The sequence below is a fragment of the Bos grunniens genome, chromosome 15 (genome assembly GCF_055505025.1).
Source record: "Bos grunniens cultivar Pamir isolate PY7600 chromosome 15, Bosgru_T2T1.0, whole genome shotgun sequence".
In the NCBI taxonomy this organism is placed as follows: domain Eukaryota; kingdom Metazoa; phylum Chordata; class Mammalia; order Artiodactyla; family Bovidae; genus Bos; species Bos grunniens.
This window is the reverse complement of record NC_141179.1, coordinates 28,589,365-28,598,374: the sequence shown is the minus strand read 5'-3', so window position 1 is coordinate 28,598,374 and position 9,010 is coordinate 28,589,365. Positions and strand designations below refer to the sequence as shown.

At 52.1% G+C, this 9,010-nt stretch overlaps 1 protein-coding gene and 1 long non-coding RNA gene across 25 annotated transcripts in view; one reads left to right on the top strand and one right to left on the bottom strand.

Annotated features, from left to right (window-relative positions):
* Positions 1-3,742: 3,742 nt before the first annotated feature.
* The window catches only part of CEP164 (centrosomal protein 164), a 72,142-nt gene continuing 66,874 nt past the window's right edge, over positions 3,743-9,010 (bottom strand). For all 23 annotated transcript variants that reach the window (XM_086339412.1, XM_086339414.1, XM_086339413.1 and 20 more), the window contains 6 exons: positions 8,303-8,410; positions 7,593-7,707; positions 6,892-7,236; positions 6,082-6,148; positions 5,279-5,401; positions 3,743-5,112 (listed from right to left, as the gene is read on the bottom strand). In XM_086339412.1, coding sequence (XP_086195538.1) covers positions 5,016-5,112; positions 5,279-5,401; positions 6,082-6,148; positions 6,892-7,236; positions 7,593-7,707; positions 8,303-8,410 — 855 coding nt within the window. In that variant the 3' untranslated portion in view covers positions 3,743-5,015. The remainder of the gene's footprint in view (positions 5,113-5,278; positions 5,402-6,081; positions 6,149-6,891; positions 7,237-7,592; positions 7,708-8,302; positions 8,411-9,010) is intronic.
* On the top strand, positions 5,053-7,777 carry LOC147357516 (uncharacterized). 2 transcript variants are annotated; one of them, XR_015141897.1, is made up of 3 exons: positions 5,053-5,123; positions 5,753-5,916; positions 7,642-7,777. It is a non-coding gene; the product is annotated as an uncharacterized LOC147357516 (long non-coding RNA). The 2 variants fall into 2 exon arrangements; XR_015141896.1 differs by lacking the exon at positions 5,053-5,123 and adding an exon at positions 5,308-5,623.

Below are 9,010 nucleotides of genomic sequence, written 5' to 3'. Positions count from 1 at the left end.
TCTTAATGGGCAAAAAAACAAATTGGCAGGAGGTAAGGCTATGTCTGTTCTCCCGCCTGGGTGGGACTGGGAGGCCCATTTCAGACAACTCCCAGATTTTTCCTGAGTAGGCTTTCCGGCTGGGAGAGGCTGAGAGGCACACCAGAGCTGGCAGGACTGTATAACTCAACTCTTCCACCTTGGAGTGAGCTGGCCAGGCTCCGGTGCTGGTGGAACTCCTCATCTGAGGGCTTGAGTCATGCAGACCTGCATGCACTCTGCCAAGTTCCCTGGCCATGTGGCACTGTTGATTTGCTCTGCAGATGAGCAAAGCCACAGATTGGGACTATAATTGGTCTCTGCAGGTACAAATTTGGTCTGCCAAGACCCAGTGCTGGAAGCCCCTCCACCTTCTCCATGATTCCCAATGGCTGAGCCTCGCCGTCTCCTGTGATCCCAGTGGGGTGAAACCAGAGCAAGGACTCCCATGAACTGACCCACAATGCTGGGGGTGCTGGATGTCACTCCCAGGCTCTTTCCCTCTGGAAGAACCATAGTCTCAGGGGAGACCTCTCCGTGTGGGGCTGTGCCAGCTTGGGGGAGAGGCAATGTGGTCAGTGTGTAGCTGTTCCTCTTACCCCCTCTAAGGCAATATGCCTGGGTCTTTGTGGTACAGAGGGTGCTTCAGCCTTGCTCCCAGGTTCTAGGGTTCTCTCAGCAGTGCCTTATCCATGAATAGTTGATAGTTGCTATTGGGAATGGGGGAAAGTGAGGAATACCCATCATTCCCCTTACTATGTGTTGAACACTGTTCTGAGAACTTTACATGGATTAACTTCTTTAATCCCCATAACAACTTTATGGGCTAGATACTCCTATTTTTAAATCTTTTTTATTTTTAAATTTTAATAGTTGATTTACAATGTTATGGTAATTTCTGCTATCCAGCAAAGTGACTGAGCTATATATTTCTCAAATTCTTTTCTGTTATGGTTTAAAACAGAATATTGAACATAGTTCCCTGTGCTATATAGTAGGACCCTGCTATTTATCCATCGTATACATACTCATTTGCATCTGTAACCCCAAACTCCCAATCCCACAGATCTGTTCTCTATATCTGAGTCTGTCTGTTTCATAGGTAAGTTCATCTGTGTCATATTTTAGATTCTACATATAAGTGATATCAGATGGTATTTGTTTTTCTCTTACTGACTTCATTTAGTATGACAATCTCTAGACATATTCATGTTGCTGCAAATGGCATTATTTCACTGTTTTTATGGCTGAGTAGTATTACATTGTATACATGTACCACATCTTCTTTATCCATTCATCTGTTGATGGATATTAGGTTGTTTCCATCTCTTGGCTATTGTGAATAGGGCTGCTATGAACATAAGGGTGCGTGTATCTTTTTTTTTTTTTTTTTGCGTGTATCTTTTTGAATTATAGTTTTGTCTGGATATATGCCCAGGAGGGGGATTGCTGGATCATACAGCAACTCTATTTTTAGTTTTTTGAGGAACCTCCGTACTATTTTCCATACTGACTGCACCAGTTTACATTCCCACCAACAGTGTAGGAGGGTTCCTTTTTCTCCACATCCCCTCCAGCATTTGTTATTTGTAGACTTTTTAGTGATGGCCGTTCTGACTGATGTGAGGTGGTACCTCAATGTAGATTTGTATTTCTGGTAATACTTAGTGATAATGAGCATCTCTGTTTGTCTTTGTAGAAATGTCTATTTAGGTCTTCTGCCCATTTTTCAGTTGGGTTGTTTAGTGTTTTGTTCAGTTTGGCTAGATTTTGCTATTAACCCCATTTTAAAGAGATGAGACTCAAGGCACAGAGAGGATAAAGTGAACCTTTGATTCACACTTCCACTGCATTTAAACCTGAGCAGGACCCCTCAAGAGCAGATGCCCCTCTCCTCCATGATGAAAAATGGCGTTACACTGCCCTTCCCTGGGCCCTCTGTATGTACCTGCTGGAGGTGGCAAAGCCAATCAGGGAGGCAGGAGAGGAAGACTGGAGATGCGGGAAGAAAGGAGGAACAAGATGTTCCAGCTCATCGACACTGCTGAGGGCAGGTGCTATTTTTTTAAACCATCACTTCCCTGCCTTCCCCAAAGAAGCTGCTGGAGGAACAGGCGGCAAGAGCTGCCAGCACCCCTCCCCATCCAAGCCCTGTGTTAGGCCACTGGATGAGGCAGCTCCCCACCCAGGGCAGACCTCTCAGTCACCAAATCTGAGACAGCCACCCTGCTTCATCCCTGGACTGTGCATTCGGGCTTCAAGCTTTTGACCAGGGAAGACATGGGCCCAGAAAGGACCTGTTGAGGTCACAGAGCTTGTAAATGTCAGAGCGAAAAGTAAACCCAGGTGTCCTAAGGCCAGGGTTATTTCCCCACTCTCCATACAGCCATTCTGTGTGGAAGCTTCCATGGTAGAGGGGCTATAATCATGCCCAATGGGTCTCCCTTAAGAAAAAGAGGAAATAAACATATCACAGAAGAGCTCTGGGAAACTGTCCGATCCCCACAGTAGGAATGACCTTTATCCCACCTGTAAAAGGGAAGTGAGTCAGAACAGTTTCCTTTTTTTTTTTTTGTATTTGTATAAAATCCCCAGAAAGAACTGGTATATTTGTTACCTTCAAGATGGCCCATGGATGAACTGACTTTTGTACCAGTTAAATACAAAGCCATGTGAATGCAGAGGCTGTTCAAAATAAATATCCTTTTTAAAACCCTCTTTCCTGAAGCCCCAGTCAGGACTGCTCAGGTCTGGTCTCACCTCTGCTGCACCGACTGTACTTCTGGCCTTTCCCGGAATCTCTTTTGGGCCACCTCCTCCACGGTGAGATCCGAGTGGGCTGAACAAGTCATCTGCAGGCTCCTCTCAGCACCTTTCTCCCTCCCATCCTCAGAGCGGCTCAGACTCAAAAGGCTAGGTATCTTTGTATGTTTGTCTTTACGTTGGTCTTCTTTTGCAAGTCCATGAAATGCAAATTTCTCAGCTGGTTCTTCTGGCAATTTTGTTGCTATAAATCCAAGACCACACAGGCTATTCACACCACTGGAGCAGGAAAAAAACCCACCTGACTTTGCCAGCTTAGAACTTCAGAGAGCTCACCTTTGCGTGAAGAAACAGGGTCGAGTAGCCCCTGGGAAGTGGCATGGTGAGTCTCCGGCTGGTAGGTGGAGCTGGGGCATGATGAGGGAGAACTCAGCTGGGGGCTAAGTGCCCCCAGCACTACTCCAAAGGGCAGAGTGCTCTGAGGACACAGCCACGAGGTGTGAGGCTCCGTGCTTGTAGGGAGCTTCAGGCATTTAAACTCCAGGAGTTCAACTCCAGGACTTCAGGCCCTGGTTTTCTCACTCACAGAAATGGAGCTGAAACTAACTACATAACAGGTTTGTTGTGATTAGATTCAACAGTGCGGTATTCTTTTTGAAAAATATTTTATGCGTGGCTTTGCTGGGTCTTCGTTGCTGCGGGTGGGCTTTCTCTAGTTGCAAGGCATGGGCTCTAGAGCACAGGCTCGGTAGCTGTGGCTCACAGGCTTAGCTGCTCCACAACATGTGGGATCTTCCTAGACCAGGGATCCAACCTGTGTCTCCTGCACTAGCAGGCAGATTCTTTATCACTGAGCCACCAGGGGAGCCCTAGGTGTTCTGTGAATGTTCATTTCCTTCCCTTTATTCTTAAGCAGAAGGAAGCAAAGGCCTTCAAAAAGGAGACACATTCACACAGCTACTGTGTAGCAAATGGACCTGCAGAGATTTAATTGATGTATAAAACACAGGATTGTCACCAAAGTTGGTTGCAGCACATGAGCTATTCCCGAAGCACACAGAATGAACAAAAATGGACATCCTATGTGGTAGACTGATGCCAAAAAAAGTACCTGGGGGTAAACAAGCCAATGGGATCTCAGTTCCTTATCCAAAGAAATGAGGGGTGGAGAGGTGGTTTCTATGCACTGGAGAGGCAGGGGAACCCCCACCACTTTCAAGACAAGCAAAGGGGGTGCATTTTATTTAAACGATGGGGCAGATGTTAAGCACTGCCTGCATGTCCCCTCAAGGAGCCTGCTGATGTGGGAAGGGTGGCAGGGTGCTGTGCTAGACGGCAGGCATGGGCCCAGCCCCTCACCTCCTTCAGAACAAGTCTCCAGGCTCTGAGAAGGGGCGGCAGGGACGGCACAGGTGGAAAAGACAGACGGAAACAACACACATATATACCCGAGGTGATCCAGGAAGAGGAAACCATGGTGAGCCCTCCCAGTCTCTTCCCGTGGCTCACTGGCTTCCTGGAAGCTGGGTGCCCGAGACCTGAGAATGTAGCTAGAATGCTCTGGGGAGGAGCCCCAGGACAGGGGGAAGGAAGTGCTCCTGAGGAAAGCCCCTGAGGAAAGCCCAGGACGAGCAGAGAGAAGACAGCTGGCAAAACTTCTGGGGCCAGCCTCCAGCCACCGCCCACAGGGCTTTGGGCCCAATCCTGAGATAAGTCAAAAGGTGAGACAGAGTGCTCAGGAAAGGGGACATTAAAAAAAAAAAGCTTGATCTCTACAGGGCTGAGGTATTAGAGAGGTGGGCCCTGGTCCCAGAGTACAAACATGCCGGGGGGACTTTGTTCTGGGGAGTGAGGGACCACATATGTGACCCTGGGAGCTCCAAGCGGGCCCCACAGGTCCAACAGACTGACTCTACTCCAAAGGAGTCCCCTGGCCTCTGAAGCAGGAGCTCCTCCACCGCCAACTCTGCCCCCGCTGCCCTACATCAGTGGTGCCAGGTTCACGCAGAAGTCACACAGGGCAGCCTGAGATGCTACAGGCTAGGGGTGGCTTACTGTTCCCGGTGACACCATCCGTTTCCCCTGGTGCCCCGGGGCTCCTCTAAGTTCCCAGTGAGGCAAGCAGCACAGAGCGGGGCCGGGAGGATGCTTTATCAGGGGAGTAACGTGCAGGCAGCAAGTAGGGCACATAGTCTGGGTGCAGAAGAGGCCAGGCTGCCCCCCGGCTCAGCGCCTCAGTAGTGATAGATTTTCAGTCTGTTGTTCTCATCCAGGTCCAGCTGCAGGAAGCTGGAACCAGCCGCTGGCTTGGCCACCGAGGAGAAGAGAGGTCTGGCCACAAGGTGAAGGAGAACTCTGCAGTCAGCTGAGCACGGTTGGGGAGGAGTCACAGGCCAGACGGGACCCTCCTGGGACGCCCCCACCCTGCCTAGGGCCCACCTGCCCTGGCAGTTAGAGCGGGAAGGGATCAGGGTTTGGGAGGCAGCTAAAAGGATACAACTTGGGGTCATTCTTGTAATGTTCTAGCCACTTTCGGTTAGCCGCGATCATGTCCTGCAAGTTGGAGGCGCCCACCTGTGGGACTCGGGAAGAGGGATGCTGCAGGCGGCGGAGCTGCTCACTGCAGGGAGGGGAGAGGAGGCAGGAGCACAGCAAGAGTGCCCCTCTGGGGTGAGGAGCATCCATTTCCAAAAGGGAAGAGGGTGGAGCCCCCATCCTGGATGAATGCGCCCAACTTCAAGGCTCCCACGTCTGCCTGTGCCCAGCCAATCTCATCAGCAAACACTTTCCTCTCTATCAACTCAAATACCTTCCCAGCATCAGCTCCCAAGCTGGCTAAAGGGTGAGAGGGGCTGTACTTATGGTTGGGAGCCTGCAGGGACACATCAAGGAGGGGTACATTTGGCAAGGAATAAGATGAAGGGGAAATTAATAACAAGTTTCAATAATTGCCCATCTGTCTCCCCCACAGGGAGCCCCCACTCCCTCCAGATGTTGCTCAGCAGGTCTGGGGGAAGAACGGAGCCGTGTGCAGCAGACAAACAGCTCAGGGCAGAGACGAAGGCCTCACTCCACGACCAGATCCCATCTCTTCCCAGGGTGCCACTGGGCAGCTTCCTCATGGGGCTGGCTCAGGTAAGGCCAGCCTGCCCCCACTGGGACCTCAGTGGCTTCATGGCCTGGGGGACCTAATGTCTGGGTGATGTGACAGGGCCTTCTGATCCCGTCACCAGGTTCCACCTGCCCTGGGAGCTGCAGCTGAACGGAGTGGCTCCACCCTGAGCCCACAGGGAGGCTTACCCGGCAGACACATAGCCCAGCCTGTTTTCCAAGGGGGCAGGGCCACTGCTGAGGAACGGGATGCCAGCTGGAAAAGTATGAGGGAAACAGGCAGAAATGAGCAGCAGTTTAGCCAAGCCAGCCCCTTCTCACCTCCCCCTACCCAGAAACTGCAAAGGCAGTGACCCAAACCAAAAACAGGAAAAGCTTCTGAGGGTGAGAGAGAGAGTACCCAGGAAATGTCCTACTTATTTCTAAAACTGAAATTACTTTTCAGTTTCGGTAGGGACAAGAAGGTAGAAGCTCTTCCTTCAAATAACTGTTTTTATGGATTTTCACATTCCTCAGCAGGGCCATGAGACCAGAGGAAGCCACATACAGCCAAAGAGCTACAAACCCCAGAGTCACAGACATGGGGTCAAAATCCAGTCTGTGGTACCATGGAGGATATTACTTAACCTCTGAGTCTGTTTCCCCATCTGTAAAATGGGGATAAAAGTGTGGAATAACTTCAGAGGGTTATTATAAGGACTCAGTGAAAAACCATATATAAAATGCCTGGCCCATAATATATAACACTCAAGATGGCAGCAATCACAACTCTGACAAGTGACCTCCTCAGGTTCAGCTGAGCTCTAGAATCCATCATAAAGGCCCCATCAGGTAACCCGTCCTTGACCCAGAGGGCCTCCAGCCACAGGGCGAGCAGCAAGGTCCTCCCAGGGACCCTGAGAGTCTGGGGGCCATGCCAAAGCTGGGGGTGAGGGGCAGGCAGAGGAGGGAGGTGGGGAGGCTGAGCCAGAATTGTCCACAGCCCAGAGGGAGGCTTACTTGGAAAATACTTGCGCCACTTCTCCACCAGGAAGTCATCCACTGTCTGAGCCGCAGAGGAAGAGAGCCTGGGGCCTAGCCCCGGGTCCCAGGTCCACTGGGCAGACACGGGCCGAGCTGGGGACGAGGCTGAGCCCCGGGTCAGGGACGGGTGGGGGGGAGCCAGGGTGCTCCTGGAGGCCTGGGTGGGGAGCGGCACAGGCGTGGAGGTGAAGAGCGGTGGCGGCTGGGCGTTGAGGCTGCCCAGAACACCGAGCACCCCGTTGAGCTGGCTGCTGATGCTCTGCAGGGAGCTGCTCAGGTAATGGATCTTGTTGGGGAAGGTGGGGCTTGGGGTCAGGTTGACTGCAAAGGGAAGAGGCGGAGGGTGGAGAACGGCCTGGCAGGTACTGCACCCTACTGGCCCACATTCCTACCCCTTTCCCTGTTCCTCTCAACAAAAGCCCCACGGCTTCAGTGTTTCAGAAGCGTCTATAGGGAGAGGCCCTCCAGGAAAGGCCAAGAGGGACACATCTCTTGCTGAGAGACCCCTGTGCGCTCAGAAGGTCTCCCCGGAGCCTCTGGGCCCTGCAAACCCAGCCAGCTCACTTCTGCCAGGGCATTTGCTGACCACTTGCTCTGGACACCGGCACGGCAGGGGGGCCCTCTCTTGCAGGGCTGTGGGGAGGGGCTGCATCACTATCCTCCCCCCGCCCACTCACAGAGAGGCAGGGGGCAAGAGTCAGAACTGTCACTGCTCCCATCTTCCAGGTCGCTGAGGTCAAAGGTCACCACCTTCTTGGTCGGGGGTCCTCTCAGCATGTCCTCATCTGAAGCCTGGTGGGAAGATGCAGCAGTTGAGGACGGCACCTGCCCTGTGCTTCCTGCTCTCGTAACAGCTGAGGACTTGGTGGGTAGGCTCTTTGGGTCCCAAGTTCTGGGGGAGGCACAGGCTGCCTTGCAAGTGAGGCTGAGAGAACTCAGCCACTGGAGATATAGGCAGTAAGACCACCAGGGTCAGGCAGGCCCCCACCCTCACCCCGGTAAACACCCCCACGGTGTCTTTCTAGCTCCTTCTGCACCCACATCTCAGGCATCCAGAGGAAAGCCTATGAGGCCCAGGGGTAGCGAAACCGAGGAGCCTCTATTCCTGGCCCTCAAGGCACGCCTCTCCTCGGGCACCAGGGCAGGGCCAGCCCTCTCCCGAGAACCTTCAGCAAGAGGATCCAAGTCTGCTCAGGACGTCTCAGCACAGATACCCAAACCCCCAAATGTGCTCGACAGTCAGAGCTGAAGTCACAGCCACTTTCAGCAGCTCAGAAGCCCCAAGCCTACTGCCAATCCTGGGCCTAAGCTGCCCCAACATGGGACCCAAGACCCCCCACCGAATCCCAGAACAGAAGAGGGAAGCTGGGGCCAGGCTGGGCTGCACCTCTTCCCGGAGAGAGGACTCCAGCTGATGCAGCTTCTCCTCCTTCTTCTTCAGCAGGTCGTGGCCTTTCCACAGGGCTGACTTCATCTCATCCAGGTGCCTGGTCTCCTGCAGCCAGGGAGGAAGGGAAGGAGGAAGATGGTGACTAACCACACAGGCACATGCAGGAGTCCCCCCACTCTGCTGTTTGTTGGCTGGGTGATCTGGGTGAGCTTAAATTACTGAACTCTGGATATGCATCCAAAAAAAAAAATAAACTTTTCATAGGGTCTTGAAGATTAGAAGAGAGAACATATGATACGTGCCCTCCACTATGCCTACATCTAATAAATTCTCAAAACAGTTACTATTAAACAAATGGTTATTCTTATCATCACTGTTCCAACTACCATTACTACCCCCATCCTCAAGAGCAGGGATTCAGCAGAGCAATTCCAGGCCCTGGGGGTGGAATGCAGATGCCCCTGGAAGGCTGCCCTTCCAGAGGTACTGACCTCTGACCCTCTGCTGCCCCACTGCCAGACTTAGGGGCCACAGGGCCCACAATCCCTCACCAGCTCTGAGCATCATTAGAACTCTAAGAGACCAGACATAATCTTCTGCCAAGATCCTCACATGGCAAAGAAGCGTGTGATCCCACTAATAATAACCATGAAGACATCTCCTTTTCATTACAAATTAGAGTCTCAGAGAAGGAAAACAGGGAAT